The 22,340-nt window shown below is 36.8% G+C and overlaps 1 protein-coding gene across 1 annotated transcript in view; it reads right to left on the bottom strand.

Annotated features, from left to right (window-relative positions):
* Positions 1–22,340, bottom strand: part of UTRN (utrophin) — a 467,571-nt gene that overhangs the window by 77,442 nt on the left and 367,789 nt on the right. The window contains exons 54-57 of the mRNA XM_081829379.1: positions 12,802–13,077; positions 6,674–6,820; positions 4,003–4,081; positions 854–914 (exon numbers count right to left, since the gene is read on the bottom strand). Coding sequence (XP_081685505.1) covers positions 854–914; positions 4,003–4,081; positions 6,674–6,820; positions 12,802–13,077 — 563 coding nt within the window. The remainder of the gene's footprint in view (positions 1–853; positions 915–4,002; positions 4,082–6,673; positions 6,821–12,801; positions 13,078–22,340) is intronic.

Below are 22,340 nucleotides of genomic sequence, written 5' to 3'. Positions count from 1 at the left end.
TTCACCATACACATAAAACAGAGTCAGCTAGGACTGTCATCACTTTAATACATTGTAAATCAACAGCTTTGCTAATTTACACCTCAAAGGATTGTATCATTCTGTCTTAGGACAATACTTAGCCTAAGTCAAGGACTGAATCCTACTCAGACCTTGTGTAAATGATACAAAATGTATAAAAGGTTACATAATAAGGAGAAACTTAGTATGTAAGAAGGAGAAACTGTCAGGTTGACAATAAAAAAAGGAAGGATGATATAAGCCTAAACTAATATTGCAGATAATTTCCATAAGTCAAAAAACCCTGAAGATACTGAACTTTTTAATGATAAAAACACTGCTTGTTTTTGGTGGATTAGAATGAGAAGAGTACAGCACGTTTTAAATGGATTTTCTGGGAGAAATAAAAATGGTTTAGAATCAGTACAGTGTGAGAAACAGCATCATGTCAAGAGTTTGACATATTTATTTATTTAAAGATTTTATTTTTATGTAATCTCTACCCTCAATGTGGGGCTCGAACTCACAACCCTGAGAATCTCAAGCTCCACTGACTGAGCCAGCCAGGTGCCCCAAGAATCGGACATACTTAGAAATTTTGTCAGTTTCCCCAAATATTTTAATATCTGTTTAAAAAAATATATGGTAAACATACCTATAACCTTAACCTAATAAACTACAAATATTACTCTGATTTTTAAACTAACTTCTTTTAAATACTAAATATATATATAGTTTCCTTCAGACAGTAGGATTGAATTCCATTTTCTAAAGTTACAAGGGAAAGCCTCTTAAGTTATCAACATAACGTTGGTTTTTTTGGTATCATAAAGGAGAATTAAAATCAACTTACTTGATGTAATAGGGCACTTTATTATGTGAAATGGATCTTTGCCATGGCAGCTGGACTGAAGCTGAAGAAACAAAGGGAGGTTATTGGAAACACTGCTCACCCAAAAGCCTTATGCCCTAGTGCAAAACAACTGAACACATTTTATAGCCAATTCAATGAGAACTACTCTGGTTTTTGAGCTGGATTCCTATAATTATGAAATCTGCTAGGCTAAACAAACAGTGGCTTCTTAAAGATTCATTTGAAGCAAGGGAAGAAACAACACAGGTTCAATTTCAAATGCCAACTCTAACTAATTGAACCTGTTGCTAAAAATACTTTTCAAAATCAAGTTTTATTGTTTATAATCACCACAATTTAAAACTTAGTGCTATCTGGAAAATGGGCTGCATATATTTTTTGATTAAGCTAAAACCAAAATTAATTTTACCTGGTATATCCAGATTATAAACTAGATTTCACAAGACTGAATTTTCCAGATCATTAATAACGTGCTTTACTTTGCTTCACAGGAATAACTATCTAGGACAGATGGCATTTAAACAAACTCATTTGTATTAATCTTAAAAAGGAAAGATTAAGATAAACACAGGCAAAGGGTTGTTAAAAAAACAAACAAACAAGGTAATTATGTGGATAAAAGAATCCCAAATACTTACTTTCATCTGAAATGCACAGAAAATACAGTTTCCTACTTTTACATCAGATATCACTATGACTGAGATTTTATGTTTTGTTTTAGGTATTTATTTTTGTTGAGGTACTGATTTCTTACAATTCCAGTTATTCCTTATTTATAAAAATAGATTATTCCTATATAATTAGTTGAAGACTTATTTAAGAAGAGTTAAACATGTAAAGCTGGAGCTACTAAGGAATTTTGCTAAATAAACTAATAAACAAGCAATTAAAACACATCTTTGCAATTATCACTAGGCTCTCATAGAGTTGTCATAAATGCTTTTTTTCTGAATTTCATGTCATAATAATATCTTATAAAAATATAGCATTCTAAACTTTGCAAAAAGCCTTTTCAAATATATCTATTTATAAGGAAGTCAACAAATCCATATTAGAGCCCTATCTGATACATAAGGAACTAGATACTCAGAAGTGAAATAACTTGCCCCATAAAGAAATGGCCGAGCTCAGACATGATCTCAAGATTTCCGACCACTAGTTCAGCAATTTTTCTGTTCAACAATTCTTCTCTTTATAACATGTGAGTGCTCCCTTCTGCAACTATGTCCATGAAAATATAAAAGGGCAATGAAAATGTGGAAGTAGGTATAATAAATTTCTCATTAGAGCCAACCTCATTTCAGTTTTGGCACCAGGCTAATAGGTCAGTTTATTTTGTGTTCAAACTAAACAGACTCTTTTATAACCATGGCTGAAGTCCAAGAAATATTATAAAGCCAATGATTCCAAGCAGAAAGAGATAACAATTACTCAATTTATTAATTGGGATTTTGTTTACACTCATGTTAACCATTGTTTTGATTTGAAAAACTCTGACCTCCTTGGACAATCAGGGCCAGACAATAACAGGCCACATGCTTGAGTTTCACAAAGTGATTGTGAATTTTACCATGTTTTCCTTCCTAAAGAACACGAGTTGGATTTTTATCATGAAAGAATGGTTGCTAGGAGAAAGTGTAGAGTTTCATCAATACTAATAGATAACTAATCCTTAGAACTGTAAGTAGAGTCACAATTATTTGTTAAATTCCTCTTTAATTTGGCCTTAGCACAGAGCTTAAATTAAGTTTAAGAAATCTGAAGTAGTTCATACCTAATGAGGAGACTGCAAACTTATTTACTTTATCAATAATGATGGCATCCCAACTTTAGAAATGCATCCTCGCACCCAGTATATTCCAGGAAGGACTACAATCACTCAAAGATAGGCTATCTAAGGGCTCAGGTGTGCGAAACAGAAAACATGTGTGCGTGGGGGGAGGGGAGGAAGGGGGAGAGAAGGGGGGAGAGCATGAGGACTGGAGGACAGGAGGGGCAGGAAATGACTAACTCAGATTCTTGAAACTGTGAAAACAGAAAAGCCTGACCTTGAATTGAGGTAAAGCAGATTATCAACCATGACAAAAGATTAAGGGAAAATACAAATGTAATCAATTTAGTTGGAAGACATGGTATTACTTCAGTTTTCTCTATTATTATAGATACAAAGAAGTTATCATAATTGGGAAATAAGATGTGCCTTAAGTTTTAAACTTCATTTATATTGAAGTAAACAAACTGTTTTCTGGCATATGTTTGCCAGGACAAATAAAAGGAAAGAAATTAATAGTGAAAGCATCAGTGCCAAGAACTGTGCTAGGTGCTCTGAAACTCACTATGCTTTCTCACTTAATTTTCAAGGCGATCAGAAAAACTAAGTATTATTATAGTAATTTTAAGGTAAAGAAATTAACTTTCAGGAATCTACAGGTCTGGCAGACTTAATATTTTAATCTTAATTTGGATGACTCTGAATCCTACATTCTTTAGTTTCCCCAGCAGTGAACAATAAAGTAGGAGCTCAAATTACTTATATGAGATCTCATAAACAGTCCGTAAAATTAAAAATTTCAGTTGGAGAATTCTACATAAAAATCTACATATGTGGTTTGGCTACATCTGCAATACTTGACCAGAAGAAAAGCTAAGTATGATCACAGTGAACCTAATAAACAGAAATCTCGGATCCATGGGGAGTTATTTGTTTTTTTACTGCTAAAGATACAGGTACATTTTAAATTAATAAACACTTTTTAAGAGGAAAAGCTAATTAGAAATCTTAAAATGTAAAAATGATTTTTTATTGTGAAAAAGTTCATAACCTTTGTTTATGATACAGCAATGATGATATGAGGCTACGTTAATTATTATAGCCGATGGTCCATTGAAAAACCATAGCTAAAGAGAAATTCAGTTTTGCTCCACTTCGGAGACTTATCAATTGTGACCAGATTATTACAACTAATAACCAATAAACAATATTGTAATTAATCTTAATATTGCTTTTTGTACATTTACCTAATATAAGTAAATATATTCGCAACAAAGAATATGGCTCCTTGAGGCAAAGTGAAAGAATATGCTCATTCGTTCAATTAATGAGAACAGTCAAGTTTATTAGTACTTACTAGAAAGAAAATGCTGAGAGGATGGCCCAAAATCTCTATGGGCTTCCTGAAGCTGTTTAAGGCGATCATCCACAGAAACCTGCACATACACATGCAAGAAATAATTTGATTTGAAAACAATGACTTTAATAACATACTTGATTTAAGTATTTTTTCTATTTAAATTCAATTATCCAACATATAGTACATCATTAGTTTCTGATGGAGAGTTCAATAATTTATCAGCTGCGTATAACACCCACTGCTCCTCACATCACATGCCCTCCTTAATGCCCATCACCCAGTTACCCCATCCCCCACCCACCTCCCCTCCAGCAACCCTGTTTACTAAATGATGCTACTGCCCAAGATATGATTGCTTGTATAGACTCCTTCTCTATCTCTGGAATCAAAGTACTGGGATTAAAATAGACTTCTTCTGGTACCAACTGACAGCAAACAGTGCCAGGCACTCTTCTAAGCAGTTTATACAAATTAACTCTTTTAACCCTCACAATAACCATATTGGGTAAGTATTATTTATTATTATCACCACTTTACAGATGAAGAAATTGGGACACAAAGAGGTGTCCAAGGACAGAAAGTTAGTACATGAGAGTACTAGTATCCAGACGCAGCTAATCTGGTGCCAGAAGCTATTGCTTTCCTGTTACTCTACGTTGCCTTGAAAGCAGTAAAGCTCAAAAGCATCTAAAGTCGAGTTGTGGCTGTGTGGCCAGTGGCCACTCACCTCCCTTCTGTAAGGAAGGTGGTAAAAAGTGCCACAGGAAGTGAATGAAGAAGAAGTCTCAAATACTCCCAGGGAAAAAACAGATAGATGATGGTAGACAGCTGGACAGACAGAAAGGTAGATGACAGAGAGATCGAATTAGACGATGGATCAATAGATAAGGGTGGATGGAGAGCACAAAGATATAGGAGTATGTAATCTCTTATTTGCCTCCACGTTTGTGTCCAATCATCTCGACTTGAGGGTATTCAAGTGTATAGCAGCCGATTAGTATACTTTCTGAATTGGTCCTCACAACTTCCCCCGTTAGCTCTCTACATTATGAAAATGCAGAATTGGTCCACCGAGAAACTAAATGCAAATTAGAACGACTGCACACAGCCTACTGACACTTCCATTTTCTTTTTCCTTGTCCTGGTCTCTGTAGTTCGAGTCAGCTGTTCCACACAGATTGTCCATCTTATTTTCAGCTGCCTTTAAAAGAAATGTGTGTATCTCTGGCTCACTGGACAGCTCTAGTTTCTCTTGCTTAGCTATTTAAATTGCATTAGCAAGTGCTTTGTTCATTAAAGCCAAAAAAGCACTCAAATGCCACACTCTATGTTCAGGAGAAGAGAAGATGCTAGTCCTGAAATGGAGTGACATGGCTGTCAGCAGATTCCTTCCGGTCTTACTCAACCAGCAACTAACATCTGCGCTCTAGCAGCTACAAAGCTCAGAGATAAGGATAAGAGAATACATATCCTCTTCCAAGCATAATGTATTCCCTGACTTCTAATCTTTGGAGATAGTGATAACACGAGCAGAAGGCGATCAAGATGGACCACAGGAATACCTACATGAAGGCAATGAATTAGGGAAATGGAGCAGAAGGAAAAAAAGAGAAAGTCAAACACTTCTGTGTTCCACTCACTAGAAAAGCACATATGAGTTTAACAGATCCTGCTTTACTAATCCCAGGTTATTAACACTCTTTTCAAATATAGAAAAGACTGTTTAATATTATGCACTCATTTCTTAAATCTTCATATTGATGAAGAACATATGAACCATTGGGTATTCGATGTTTGAGTTAATTCAGGAAACCTAGTATGCTATAAAATATTATAGCTTTAAAATAAAATGCTTTTGTGTACCACCTCCAATCGCACATTTATCTCATTAAATACAGTATTTTAGGCCTAAAATATAGAGAGAAATGCGTAAGAATTATTTTTTTAATATTCCACTTAAATTATCCTGCTAGTTTTCAGGGAAAAAATGATTATTTACAACTCCAGGGAACTGGCCATTGAACATGACAAAGCTCTGAAAAGACTAAACCTAAAACTACTGACTGGCAAGTATGGTGACTTGTAAATGCTGATATCTAGTAATACTCAAAAGGGTTCTTCTGGGTTTGGTTCTATTAAATCTGGGATGAGCAAGTATTATCTAGAGTCACTAAAACAACTTAGACCTAAGAGCTAAAGGTAAAAACACCACAATAGTATAAATGTGCTAGCTGGAAAGAATGAACAAGATACCTAAATAGCAAACAGTGGAAGAAAGATGGAGATTTCTTAATTTTGCAAAAGGAAAAAAAATAAATACATGATTAAAGTAAGAGAAAGGACTCCTTCATGAGCCACTATGAGAAAATGTTTCTGTGACCTATCATAGATCCCAATTACTATGGTTTATCTGACCCTTTGCAGTTTTCTACAAATATCATATGAATAGTACATCATAAAATTACATTAAAACCTCTATTCATAAATAAATGAGGCCTCGGGGTTCAAGATATGGAAAGACAAATACTTGGTGATATTACATGCTACAAATCCATTATCAACTACAACTAGTAAACAAGGAGGAAATGATGGTGTGCAGTAGAATAATCAGGCAGGGTTTAAGGACCAACTGTGTAAAGTTGGATCACGAAGAGGGATAAACTAATACCTGCAGAAGTTTCCATCGCATATTAAGATCATCTAGCTGGCGAGACATCTTCAGAGATGGATGCAGGTCAAGTGGAGACAGCTGACTGGATAAATCATTCACTGTTTTAACTTTTAAGTTGATTGGTGCAATTTCTTCTCTAAATGCCTGGAAGAATAAAAAGAAAAACAATGACTATGGAAAAGAATATAACAGAAGGTAGTATTTTGAACCTTTCTTCAAAGAAAATGGCAAGACCAGCTGAGACGCCACTGACAACAGTTGTGCACTCAATGACACCTCAGCTCAGGTCTTCAGCAATGGGGACCGCCAGCCAGAGTCATCCTTTGTAACCTGGAGAATCTAAATAGCTGCACAAAGAGAAAAATCATAATGCAAACTCATTGAAATGATTATGTATTTCCTGCAAATCTACCATTTTATGTAATTTCATCTGGAAAATGTTTGCCATTATTGTCCACTTTACTAATTTCTAGTCTTGTTTCTATTTTTCATTTCCTTTCATATTTTCCTTCTTTTTTTCCTATGGCTACCTTACTATTCTTTCATCGGATGCAACAATTTGATTTGAACACATTACCATTTAAAATTAAGTGAGAAAGTGGCCAGTAAGAACAACTTTCCTAACCACAAAACCTATTACTATTATAAAAGATTTTATTTATTTGACAGAGAGAGAGAGAGCAAGAGCAGGAACACAAGCAAGGGGAGTGGGAGAGGGAGAAGCAGGCTTCCCGCAGAGCAGGGAGCCCCACGCGGGGCTCGATCCCAGGACCCTGGGATCATGACCTGAGCCGAAGGCAGACGCGAAACGACTGAGCCACCCAGGCACCCCTACAGAAATACCTATTACTATTATATACTCTAGAGGTAAGTTTTGATCCTTTCAAAAACACTATGATCACGTGGTTAGAGGAGGGAAGAAAGAGGTACATGAGGCTTAGTGACAGATGCCACCTCTGGGCACAGGACAGAGAGATAGTACAGGTGGGGGTAGAGGATGTATGTGAAGAGGGAAAGAGAAAAGCAAAAGATATCTGGGGCCAGTGACAATAATATATCCTATAAGAGCAAACAGAATAATGAAAACACTAAGCTTTCTCCCTTCACCAGATAATTCCCCCTGACTCTACGTTCATGTTCCCTTTTTCCAACAAAGTCTTTGCCTAGATCCCACTCATGTTCCAAAAGAGTCAACTCAGGTGCCCTACGCATTCCATTTCAGGGAAGACTTCCTTCAGCATTCTTGGCTAGAGGCTCCACTACGTGCTCCCAGCATTCTCTCTGCCCTCTTGAATCCAGTCCGGACTTTCAGCCAGCACACCTTCAGCCACACAAATGGGGTTTTATAGTGAGGGCCATTCTGATTGTTTGGTGCCATACAAGCGAGTTGTTATATATTTTAAATATCATTCCTTATCAGAGCTCTTACTACATCCATATTCTTGATGTCCCTCAAGAAGAATAGAAGCTTCTTGAGAACAGACACTCTCCAGTATTTCACAAAGTTTGCCAGACAAGAGGGGAGAATTCACTTCTATTGACGAAGGCCCACGAAAATGGTATCTGAGGCAAGATTAAGCCAACAGACAATTGGGAACAGAACTGAGATACTAAAAGAGAACAGTATATGGTTATTTCTTTGGTATGTCACAAAATCAGAGTAAATCATGTGCCAAACTGAACCGATACGTATTAGGTGTTGTGAACACACAGTTAGCACTAGCCCTCAAGTTATATCGTTTCTACCATCCCACCCCTTAAGAGACAGGAATATGTCTACCAGCCTCCTTTCTTCTCCCTTTTCACCATGCCAAGTTTAGTTAATGAAATATTATATATCAGAGTGCTTTGAAGACCATGAACTTTCACTGGAACACTGCAGTATTAACTCGGCTTCCTCACTATGTTCATAAAAAGAAAGCCTCTTTTTAGGTACTTGGAAAAAAAGGCCGCATGATCTTTCTGGCTCCACTCAATGTCTAAGGATACCTTGCTTCCTTTGCTTGCATCCCACAAACTATTTCCCTCATCCTATTTACTGCAGCAAATCTCTCCTTGTTGATGAGATTGTGTTTATCTCCTTGTAAGCCCTACCTATCCTGAATGGTCTGTCATTGCCTGCCTTTAAAAGCCTTCCTCTTCCTCTCTTTAAATAATGATGGGGCTAAGTTATACCCAAAGCTCACCCCCAGACTATTTCCTCAGTACCTTGCAGAAAACACCAAACAAAAATACCATTTTAAAAGAGGTGTATTTTTTTTTCTTTTAGAATGTAAGCTCCTCAAGAGCAGGGACAATGTTTTCTGTATGTTCTATTGTGCCTAGTACACTGTAAATGCTCAATAAATATTGATGATGGGAGGCAAAAAAAAAAAAAGAAAGAAAGCCTCTTTAACCACTTCCTTACTTCCTTCTCTCTTCCAAAACCAGTTACCCTATATAATTCCCCCTTAGATAATATGGATAGGCTAAAAATAATCATTATGGTTGATAAAATCAAAATAGTATTACGAATATAACTTTACTTCAAAAAGGAAATTAATTTTAGGTAAATCAGAGAGTATGTTTTAGTGTTTCAAAATTCTGGAACATGCTCAAAAGCCACAAGAAGAAACTCGAGATGGAAAGTCAGAAGAACAGACCTAGAGCCCAGAGTCAGCGTGAAAACCCCACACAAAGGAGGGAGCAGTGAGCAAATGACATTTGAAACAGTGAACATGGAAGTCGATGTGTGTAAAGTAAGAAACATCGCCAGACCCTGAAGGTGCCAACATTTCAAAATCAGGCAGAAGGAGGGAAGCTCACAAAGGCATCTGAGTTGCTGGAAAGTGGAAAGAAAAGGTTTTCAGAGTTGTGATCGTTTTTCTCCATGGCTGTAGATGCTGGTCTTTCATGGATGACAGAATATGTGCACAGACAGACCCACAAATACGGTTCAGTGAGAAAAGTAGTTATATGATAACAGGCGTTCTAGGTCTAAAGAATGAAACCACTAACATGGAAGCATGGGACAGAGAGAAGTAGGATGGGGGGGAAGGGAATTTTTCAGTCTGGACCTGGAAGAGACCTGAGCTCCTTCAGATTCAGTTTAAGAATAAAGACAGAACTTGAATCCTTCCAGGTTTCCTCAATTGTATTTTAACATTACACTTTAATATTCTCTCCGAGGTGACTTGGGAGGACTCAAGAATTTCAATCAGCTTTTAAAATCAATGTCTTTGTGTTTTGTAAGTATCAAAGATTAAAAAATGAAAGGCTAGAAAGTATTCTTAGGTTTCTATTAACTTTAAATAATAACAGCTTTATTTTAAAAGATGGGAAAAGTTTTCCAAAATTAGATTGTAACTTCAAGACAGATTTTAAAACTCTTACAGAACATCAAGGAGTTTTAATTGTTCTTCTGTAAAAATAATGTTTTTCTCTTATAAGCCACAGGTGAAAATATTAAAAGACCTTTGACCAACAAGGCCGTTGGGTTTTGTTTTTGTGGGTGTTTTAGGCAGTGAGGAATCTTTCTAATAAAAAAATTTATCTTTTGCTTTTTAAGAGCTTTCAAATTAAGGACCTTGAAGTAAAGCAAATTTTAAAATGGTTTCCGAGCTGCTGTGTGTTCTAGTATAAAGAACCAATTTATCATGTTTGGCTGCACTTTCCTATAGGAGAATAAAAGTCTATGTGGTCTTCTTGGTATAAAAACAGGAACATCTGCTAACATTAAAGGTGCTGACGGGCAGTCTGCTGGCAGATGTGGGGGGGAAAAAAAGCCTTCTCCTGTTGGAAGGTGTGTATTCTGCAAAGAAGAATTATTAAGGATAATTTTAGGGCATTAAACTTATTTGATTGGCCCTCAAAGCTTTTGTTTTTCAGTTGCCTTGACATATTTAATAATATTTAGCAATAATCACAACTTACTTTCATCTGCCAACAGCTTCAATGGGATTTGGCATATACTTTAGAGTACATGTGAAACATCCCAGACTTTGAATCCATTTTATTTGGTTTAATGAGATGTGGGTTTTTATTTTTTTTTTCTTAATAAGATGTGAAAATATTTTAATCCACAGTTTATTCCTTTCTCTTAAATATTAATTGTGTTTTTCCTGGCTTTCCACTTTAGCAGAGATTTGAACAAAAGGATTTGGATGCAGAGGTGGGTAATTTCGTTAATCAGATGGGAATAACAACTCCCAAACTTTTAGGTCTTTAACAAGCCCATATACAACTTTCCATTTTTCCTTCAACACTAATCATCCTGCATTAAAAACTGATACTTTCAAATTCAAATGGGTAAATTCTTGCTCCAACCAAGAGGCATTTTTGTAGTCCAAAAAAACATACTGCTTATGAACCACTGAATTAAAGATTTCTAGTGTTTAAAAAACATCTTTTAAATTGCAAGAAGTAGGGATGCCTGGGTGGCTCAGTCAGTTAAGCGTCTGCCTTCGGCTCAGGTCATGATCCCAGGGTCCTGGGATCGAGTCCCACATCAGGCTCCTTGCTCATCGGGGAGTCTGCTTCTCCCTCTGCCTGCCACTTCCCCTGGTTGTGCTCTCTCTCTCTCTCTGACAAATAAATAAAATCTTTGAAAAAAAAAATTGCAAGAAGTGTGTAACTTCCAAAGAACTTTTACTAAAAGGCTTTATTTTCAGTTATTTGAAACTCAGATTCATCCGTGGAAATGGTTTTCAGAATGCCAGAGCTAGCTGTAGGAAGAAGCCTACTTAAGTCACAGAGTCCCGCATATTTATGTATATTTATAATGAAAGGTGGCAGACACCAACACTCTTTTAGTGAAATTTCTTTAAGTTTAAAATTTAGTACATAACTTTTAAAGTTTTGAATTCCAATAGCTGATAAAAGTTGTGCTTAATTACATTAGTATGAGTGAGGTCTCTACAATGACAGAGAAGAGCAAGAAAGAAACCATGAAAACTCTACCACTTACCAGCTGTGTGGGCTTGAGCAATATCTGCATTTTCACCATTTGTAACATGGGCATAATAATACCTATCTCGTTGGGTTGGTGTGAGGATTAAAAGAGGTATCCATGTAAACTGGCTACGAACATTTCTTGGCACACAGTAAGCCTCAATAAATGTTAGCCATTATTATTCCTATATCTACACACACATATATTTACTTATATAATTTGCCTGCATATTCATTTCATTTCCTAGACCCTTTCTCCTTCCTTCTCAGCCACATGCATAAACAAAAGGAAAATGTCATCCAATGTCTGTGCACAAAAGATACGTTTTTTTGCAATAAAAATCACATTCATGATATTGATATTATCAGTCTAACCACCTTCTGATGTTTCATTGGTTTATTCTTTGATTTGACTCATGACTACCTAATATATAGTTTGCTATACTACCACAAACCCGACTACTATGTCTCTTATTGCCTAAATTCTATTAAATTTTTTCTGGATATGTTCTAGAATGTAGGGCCCAAACGGGTCTAGACCACAGATCTATCATTCTTAATTTTGGGCAATTCTTGACCACAAACAAAATTTATAGTTAAACTAATCCTTCCATAACCTACTCAGTGAGAGAAAATTTGAACATAAGAGTCCCCAATAAAACAGTATGTTTTTGATTAAATCTCTAAATCCAACTACCAATTTACAGGAAATACAGAGCAGAGAAGAACCTGCCCAACTGCATGATGTGGATGCCATTCTGCAAAACCCAGGCTGTAAGAAATACTATAAAACAAACAATTCAGTTTCTTAAACAAATACATTGTAAAGAAAACATAAAAGGGATAGAGGGGAAATCTAGGGATTAAAAAGGACTTTACATTATTATTTTTTTTTAAAGTAGTAAAGTGTTTAGGGACACAGAGCTGGGTAAAAAAAAGGATAAAGAAAAATAAAAGTAAATTATTGTGAAAGTCTCATTAGCTGTTATTTTGGTGGGGGGTGGTTCTGATGATGAAGGGCATAGGGACAACATCTGTCATGACTAGAAAAATCTCTCTATCCTGATTTCGGTCAAGTTGTAACAGGGTTGGCTTCATAAAATGCCTTATAATGGTTTTTATATGTGACTTTCTTTGTGTTAGATTCAACAATAAAACATTTCTTAAAATCCTTTATCAGAGGCAGTGAGGCTGACCATGGTTTTTTCGATGTGGTCCTGCAGGGAATCGATGAGTAAGTCTCCCACAGGCTTCCAGCCATTGCGCACAGCCTCCGCCTCCTTCATATCAACGTCCAGGTCATCCATGGCGCCCTGCAGGTCTCTGAGCTTCTCCAGTGCCTTGTCCACTTGCTTTTGCCAATTGCTAGTGACCACATTTAGACTTTCCCACTTCTCTTTGACTTCAGAGGACTGTTTGCGCATGGCCTTGGCAATCTTTTGGGCTCTCTCCTCAGGAGTCAATTCTGTGATTTAAAAAAAAAAAAAAGAATATTTGGAAGGCTGATCACTAGCCAAATGAGAATATTACCTTTTGAAGGGTTTGCTACCAGGTTCATGGATACACAGTTTACACGAGCCAGGGGAAGAAAAAATTTCTCTATACTCTCCTCACCCGTCACCAATTAATTCCCTGCTACTTCTCAGGAGAAGAACATAGTAGCAAGTGGCCCTTTGGTTTTGGCGACTTTTGAATTTTAATATATTTACAGACCTTGAAATGTAACACAATCCCTCAAAAAATAAAAGTTTTCCTTTAACATAAACTCAGTTCTATAAAATCCAAAGACAGTCTTTCATTTCATTGTCCTCAATCAAAATGGGAAGTATAATTAGGAGAGAAATAGCTTTCAGTTACGAGGAAAGACTCTGAGAAAATAAGATTAATTGATCATGTTCCTTAAAATAATAACTGAAGACAAATAATCTATCTTAGATACTTCATCACTGCTGAGTCTGTTTGGCAGTTCATCTTTAATACAGGACACCTTCTGTAGCCCAGACGTGTAGCATGTCCACAAACATTTCAACAGGAAGACAGCAAGATTTTAAGGATCATCCCAAATATTTCATACAGCAAAACAGCTTCCAGAATATCTGAAATAAAGTTAGACTTTCAGACAGGAAAGGGTAGGCATCATGAAGGTCCTGCAGGGTCAGGAAGAAAGAGTAAGAGTCCCGAAGACAAGCAAAAGATACAGACAGAAATGAAAGTCAAGTTCAAACCCAACTGTCAGAAACACAGAGATGAGAAGCTGACATGACAAGGGCAGAGGAATTTGATGAACATAAAGCCGGTTAGATAGGTCTCCAGCTAAACACTGCTGGGCCTCAGTTCCCTCATTGCCCAAGGAGGCCCCCTTTCCTATCTTGCTGCTTTGATGGTTGTCCCGCTTGTTCACTCAAAACAGAGGCCAGTCAGAAACACAATCAAGGTAAGCTGTAGATGAATTTAAGACAGAAATATTTACTCTTCTTTGTGATAACATCCCATCTTTTAGTATCAATCACATCAGCAACTCCACTTCACTTCAAAATATTTCAAATCGTTGGTAAAAATGAACTGAAGTTCACTGAACTTCCTGGTAAAATGACTTCACGGTCAGATGATCTAAATTAGAGCGAGCTCTCCTAAACCGTAACTTTCATCTTCTAAATAAATTCGTCCCCCTGTCTGTCTTTCTTTGGTATTATTTAAAAGTCAAGTTGAAGGGGACAGAACACATATTTTTATCTAACTAAATTTCCAGAAAATTCTAGACATCAATATTTAGACTTGAAAACAGCTGTAATAAATGTCTGGGAACCAAACGGGCCTTGAAGAGTTTAGCAGCCACAGAACTCAGTGTCGCACTGCTCAAGTGCTAAAGGCTACAGAGAGTCCTGCATAATCCCTTGGCAACTGAACTGATTACAGGGAGATTCTGTGTCATGATAGGTAGATAGACTGAACCCACCAGTAAGGGAGAAATAAGGAGAACAAGTGAAGTAAACAGCCTCTAGGAATGCTTCAGCTGGGATACAGTTCAGGACAACAGTACTGGAGGAAAGCTACATCATTAGGCAAACCTTATTTAAATCCTTAACTAGAAAGTGAGAAATACAGAACACTTGTAGGTAATATATTTTATATAAACATAAAATGCCTTATTTTTATATGCCTTATTTATATATAGGCATTTATATAATATAAAGTATATAAAATAAATACATGAGAGGGGGGAGGGTCAGAGGGAGAAGCAGTCTCCCTGCCGAGCAGGGAGCCCGATGCGGGACTCGATCCCGGGACTCCAGGATCATGACCTGAGCCGAAGGCAGTCGCTTAACCAATTGAGCCACCCAAGCGCCTGAGAAAAAAAAAATCATGCTTAATAGCCCCATGAGAAAGGGAGTGGTAATTTTTATGATGGCCGCACCTGTGTTTGTTAGTAAGCTGCTTGGGCTTTTTTCAAAGATCTATTTTAAGCACTCGCGTTTCCCTGGCTTTTGTAAAAGAAAAAGATACAGTACTCATTTCTGAACAGACAACTTAATTATGATGATTTTTCTCCCTGGATAAAGTAAAAACTGTTTCTCAGTCAGTCATTGAATAACCTGGCAGGGAGACACAGTGTCTTTTTGTCCTGTGACAAAACACCTGACATGGCTGGGACATTTTTGTCTTCACTTAATGTAAAATCTTTTGATGGAGCAGTCCTTTTGCGGTATTTATTATATGATCCCTACTCAAGCAGATCCTCAGAAGAAAAGAAAAGCTCTATGTTCAATTCCCCATCTGTTTGCCAGAAAGGATACATATTAACTGATCACGGAGTCAGAAGAAAAGTGCCTCCTATTACAGTACAAATCTCAGTTTAATGCATACTTTAAATCAGGAACAGAGAGAGGTGCAAAACCAAACAAAAACTTTCCAGAACGTTTGTGAAACAGGAAATAAGCAGCAACCTATAAAATACCATGTTATGACAATGTGGGGTAAGAGAATAGAAAAACAAAATAAAAAACAGCAAAAAAAAAAAGGCATAAAAGAAGAAAACAATAAAGGGATATAATTACATTTTAAAAATCCTCTAGTTATTTGAAAATCAAAGGACAAAGTTTCCTTCAAAATTTCTGAAGCGATGTTTTGCCATAAATTTTAAGACCCTCATGCAGGAGTGGAGAATCTTTTGGACCCAGTGGTTCAGAATTCAGGGGACATATTAGAAACCCCTCTGAGAGTCTGTTTGCTGGTTGGTGTTTAAATACTGATCCCCAGAGGCCCTACTCCCAAATATTAAGAGATTCAGATTTAGTTGGTCAATGGTGAAGGGCAGCGTGGATATATTTTAAGAGCTCCCCAGATGACTGTAACATGTTGCCAGGACGGAGCACCGCCAGCTTCTTGGCTTACAAATTGATTTCTCTGGTCCCTGCTGCTGAAGCTGGAGTACTTCCACTCCGGTGAGTTGTGTGAGTTGTGTCATTCCCACGCAACAGCAGGGCCACTAAATACCGAAGGCCCCGGGAGCAAATGAAGCTCAGAGATAAGAGGGTAATCTAATTTGCATTTGAAAAGGCAGTAACAGAGGCTAATCTGAGAGAGCGAGGAAACAGCAGGATAAAACCAAATAAATTTACTGACAATTTTCAGACCCAAAGAGCTTTTTCTGTCACTTTCCTATTCCCTGTAAAATGTGTGTGTATGTGTGTGTGTGTGCATATGTGTCCTCTGCAGATTTTTTTGAGAGGCAGCACTCTGTTTCTCCATTCTCCTCAGGACTTCCCATTTAACTGACCAAACATTGAGGGTGCAATTATATTTACTTTCTATATTTATATTATATATTTATACATAATATATAACAGATTAATTTTTATAAATATTTTTATATTAATTTCATATTTATGTAATTTAAAATAGTGATTTCTTTATTGTGTTACAGTAGATAACTATCTTTTAGGGCAGAATTAATAATTATCTTTTAGAAAGAAGAGAGAAGAAAAGGAAGACAAAAGAAAGAAAGCAATGATCAATCCTCAATTTTTCTCTCTTGTCCAATTATCTTTATTCTTCACCTATGCAAATTAATTGGTGGCGTTTATACCTCCCTACCTTCTACACCATGGAGAGAAAGACTGCCCCATAGTTCCCTGGAATGCAGGTGGAAAACAAAGCTGGACCAAGAGCAGAGACTAGAGTTGGCCAGCCCTGACTCCATCATGCCCTTTGCTCCTAGGAGAGCTAAATGACCTGCTCATCTCACTTTTATCAAGCGGGAACCCTATTTTCTCATGCTGAGAAAACATTTTATACTTCTTTTACCTCTAAAATTCAATTCTGTAAGAAAGCCAAAGCCACCATACATCTCAAAGAAATCTTAACAGTAGAAAGGAAAACAATCTCCTTGTGTGTGCTTATACAAAAACATTTTACAATAAAAATTAAAGTATATGTTTCTCCTATGAAATAATATAGAACTCTATTAGAATCAGCCCAGTTGCTTTAAATAAAGATCTTCCATATTTATTGTATCTTCTTTCTCAATATGAAATTGACGTTTATAATCTCCATTGTGACTTTCTATTCATAGGTTCTAAAGCCTTATGTCATTCATGTTCTATTTCTTTCCATCTTGGTTCGGCAATACCCAATCTAGAGACCAGTATGTCCTCAATATATAATTAGTGAACCAAGTTGGGCTCAATAAAACTTTTAGCGTAACTCTTTACTGATAATACTCAACTTTATAACTTCAAGTGGAAATCTTTCCACTTATTTTTCCTTCCTCCTCCTTACACACATATAAAGTGATTATAAAAAGGTTTTTATTGTGAAAGAGAGGGATAAACCTTACAAAGTTATTTCAAGTACGGTAATTCCAAATATCTTACTTGTACTGTTTGCTTTTTTTTTTTTTACAGGTATCTATAATCTTGTATTTCACCAAGTGATGAAAAGGAAATATCAAGACAAGCAAATATAGAAAACAAAAAACAAAACCTTCCAGAGTAGCATTTTCACTCCTGGGCAATCTAGTGCAAGGAAAGATTAGGCGATCATATGCCAGTTCCAACACTAACAAGTTATGTAAGCATAAATATATTCCTTATCTCTTTGAACTTCAGTTAATAACTATAAAGCTACTGCCACATTCCTGGCATACAGGAGTGCTTCAACAAAGGCTAATTTCTTTTATGATTCCTTTTATGATTTTATCACTAAGTCTGGGAGGTTTAGACATCTCTAGGGATTTTTACGTAAGTGAACCAATAGATTAGCCAACAAAAATTCACAGGAAAAAAACAAAGCATCCCCATATCTCTAGAGTTTTGACTCGCTCTTACTTTCTCTCTCTTTACCTGCCCTCTGTTTCTCTCTCTTTTCTTCATAACCAAAAGATGCTTCTGTTAAAATAATGGGAAATATATTCTCTCCATGTTTTCTGATTACATGATTAAGATTAACTTAATCTCTCTGATGATCAGTGTTTAAGAGGACTCCACCCATTTCCTATTTTGTATGATGATAACAATCATTATGAGCTAGATTACAAGTACATCATCAAGGGCCATCAGCTGATTACTGTAATATTTCTAATTATGTTCATCTAATACACTATAAGAGTGACAATATTAAGAGGTTACCCAGACTAAATTAACCTGCTAATATGTAGCCTAAATCTTTCAAAAGGAATATCATAAAGATGATATGAATCCATCCATGCTGCCAAGGGACTTCTCAAATCCTTAATAAAAAAAAAAATGGTGAACAGGTACATTTAGAGAAAAGCAAGAACTCCAAAGTAAAGACCTTTAGGGAGTATCTTCCACAAAAACCTACATGCAAGGTCTTAAGAGAAGGAAGGAAAATGGAGAGGAAACTAGAAATGCAGAGCACTCTGTGGAGGGAGATAAATGGTACTTTTGATCAGAAGTTAATGGAGGTAGAACCAAAGTCTGGACACTTTTAAGTTTTATATTTCCTGTAAAGTGGGCCCAAGTAAATAAACCCAGCATTGAGTTGAGGGAGAAGTAAGGCCAGATCATTAAGAAAATTAACCTCCAAGGAGAGGAGCAGGAACATCAGAGATGCCCCGGAACAGACCTGGCTAAGCAACCTGAGATCCAGTTTTCAATTTTCTGTAACTGAATATTCCCTGAATTTCCTCATACTAATGGCCGTTTTGTAATTTATTCAAGTCATTTATGAGTGCTGGGCAGTACAGACGGGTCCCTGAGGGGTGGGGGATGGTACTGGGAAGAAAGAAGGGAAGCTGGGAATGTAAACTCCAGGAGGGGAAGGATATGTTTTGTTCACTATTGTATCCGTAGTATCTAGACTACTTCACCATTCTTACAAAAGCAGTTAGGTACGTCTTACTTTTATGTACTGCCGTAATAAGCGAGGAGTTTAACTAAAGAGAAGATTTTATGCCTTTGCTAGCATGAAACTTTTTAAAAAATGGCAAAACCTCTCACTCACTCTTGAAGATTCCAGCTTTCAAAGAGAGGAACAACAAAAACAAGGTAAGTATTCCACCCCATTAAAAGGGTTTAGTATCCTCCTATTCTTTATGTTTAAAAAAGTAACATCCCAAATGTCGATTACAATAGAATACATACATGGAAAATACTGTCATCTTCTTTATGAGGCAAATGCAATTTATGGATGGTTGCAATAGTGATTAGAGAACGCAGCAGATGGTGAACAATTAATTTAAAATGTTGTGCCCATCAAACTAACCTTTGTTATCATATAATTCTTCATCAAGAATGTTGACTTGTTTATTTAAATTGGATTTCATTACTATGGCATTCATTGTCATGCAAAAAAGTTTTCCCCCCATCGGTGGGCTTAGTCAGCCAACTCACATATTTTAGGAAAGCTGAAGACTAGAGTCATTACATCCATACATACATTATAGAACTTTAATTGGGGAAGGATCACATTGCTGCTCTGTAGTTAAGAATACTGAAAAAGAAAGCAACATTATATTTTTCTGTGCTTTTTCATGCATTACAACACTACTCATCTAATTTGGACTTGAGAAGCTAATTAAATTATTGACTTGGTCTATAGGCCTGAAAGCTATTATTTATCCTTCAAGTTTTTATATGAAAATTAAAAAGACAAAGTCTAATATTGCTTAACCACCTTCTCCCTTGATGCTAGGAAAATCAGTGAACTGGGATGCCACCCTATTAAGCAGCTTGATATTTCAGTACAGAAAAAGCAACAGTAAAGGGAAAAGTAAAGAGTTATAAAATGTATTTAATTATTGTATGAAATTTCTTTAAAGTAGAAGACTATAGAAAATTACTTCTACTAACTAGCTGGAAGCACTTAGGATTACTGGGGTAACGAAGAGAGTACACCATGGTGGTAAAGAGCGCCAAGTTTAGCGACTAAGCCCGACATGGCGCCTCGGCTCTGTCACGAGTGACAGTGTGCTTCCACACCTCTCAAAGCCTTGGTTTCCTCATCTGTCAAATGGGCGGTAACAGTATTCACACCTCAATGAGTTGTTACGAGGATTAAAGGAAACAAGGCATGTGAGGTGCCTGGCACACTGTAAACGCCTGATCAAGGTTGCCTTGTGAATATCTATGTCTACTAACATTTCTCTCCCTTCCTCCTTGGGCATTGACTCTTGCTCCATCTCACATGATGTTTATAGCATGGGCATGCAAATCCCAGTAGACCCTGAGCTCCCTGTTACTCAAGCTGAGTCCATCAGAGCCCTCTCGTGTAATGTGCTGGAGCTAGAGAAGGGCTGTTTCTCCTTGGTAGGAGGTCATGAGGTAAATGGTTATAGAACAGCCAAGAAAATCAAAACTTGTAGAGAGAGACAGAAAGGAGGACAGAGAGCAAAGGCTTCTGGGTGGCACTCCATTCCCTGTGGCCGGCTGTGACCTTGCCCTTACCATAATTTGGCTATGGGGGCTAATGTATTAGCTAATACATTAGGCTAATACATTTCCCCTTGTGCTTATGGAAGCTGGGTGTCTGCCATTTACTATGACTAGGGTTCTAATTAATAAAGCTGTTATTAGGAAAATAAAAACACCCTGGGAAAAAACACCCATCAGTCTTACAAGCCTAATCACTTAGGCTATAATGTGTAATTTGGTCTCATTTTATGAGATGCAAGGAAATAATTACTGCCATCTTTTTCTGTAAACTTAAGTTATACTAAGAATCAGTATAAAAGTAACTTCTACTAAACTATATGACAATTTCACACTTTCACTCATTTAATGATCATGAAATTTTATTTGCACAAGTTTGCTAATATTGGCATAAAATGGACTGAGATAGTGCACTGAAAAATGTCATTTATTACTTCTTTGTTACATCATATATAAGATTTCACATAGGAGAAAAATACTCCTAATAATTGGCTTTCTAAAATATTATGAAACATTTAATAATTAAAAGAAAACAGTATAGGGGCGCCTGGGTGGCTCAGTTGGTTAAGCGACTGCCTTTGGCTCAGGTCATGATCCTGGAGTCCCGGGATCGAGTCCCGCATTGGGCTCCCTGCTCAGCAAGGAGCCTGCTTCTCCCTCTAACCCTCCCCCCTCATGTACTCTCTCTCTCTCATTCTCGCTCTCTCAAATAAATAAATAAATCTTTAAAAAAAAAAGAAAACAGTATACCCTGAGTTAAAATATTAACTACAAGTAAATATAGCCAGTTGTCAAAGATCAAAGAGAAAAAAATATTAATCCATAATACTTTTGTATCTGAAAAAAATGATTAACTATTAATCACAAGTATAGGCATACATAATTAAAATACACACACACGCATACACATATATATAAAGTAGAGAAAGAATATGATAAACTAATAGATGTCTTTTTTTCCATGACTATCCTTTAAATGAAACAAAATCAACTAATCAAGTACACCAGGCTGAAAATGAAATAATGTTCAGACAGCCTAGAATAAAACAATAGTTGTAGCAATAGCCTTAACGGGAACAGTTTTTAAAGAAGACTCATGGGGAAACTGATGAATAAAATAATGATATCTTTTTTATCTTAAAAATGAAAAGCTGAGAAGAGGAAAAGAACTTTTCTACACCTACATACACAATAAACTGTACAACTTTCTAAACACTTTTAAAGGTGAACTAGCCTATAAAAGTGTTAGCAGTTTTATTTAGCAATTGATACCATAACCTCAAATCATAAAATATATATATGCGTGTGTGCTCATGTGCGCCGGCATCTCTATGTGGTGTGGAGAGAGGGACGTCAATGCAAAAGCTCTAACTCCCCTCTGCAAATCCGACCTTTAACCTGAACTGTAGGTGACAAATACGTGAGAAGGCTCCTGTACTCCCTGATTATCGCAAGAGGTTTGGGGGCCGAAGAGGGCTAAGGCTGACGGTGGCTGAGTCCACAGATGTCCTGTACATCCACCTTCCCTCTGCAGCCATGTGGTTTTCAAAAGGAACTGAAAGCCGGGACTGAGAATAGTGAGGGGTAAGGGGAGGCTGGGAGAATAAAAGAGAAGCCAAGAAACAGCTGTGCAGGGTAAAGAGGCTCTAGACACTAAAAGTGGAGAAGGAGCCAAGTCAGTGGCCAGTAAGCAGAGAGAGAGAGAGGAGATGAAAAGGTAGAGATGTGGTGAAAGCCAGCCAAAACACTTTGGGTTAGGAAAGGTCACCAACATAGAAGTTTCGAGCTCTGTTCCTGGATCCATGCTACATTAGCTGGTGACCTTGTTCAGCATCACAGTATTT

The sequence above is a fragment of the Leptonychotes weddellii genome, chromosome 8, assembly GCF_054177405.1.
Source record: "Leptonychotes weddellii isolate Sample4059 chromosome 8, ASM5417740v2, whole genome shotgun sequence".
Taxonomy (NCBI): domain Eukaryota; kingdom Metazoa; phylum Chordata; class Mammalia; order Carnivora; family Phocidae; genus Leptonychotes; species Leptonychotes weddellii.
This window is presented reverse-complemented; position numbering and strand designations above follow the sequence as displayed.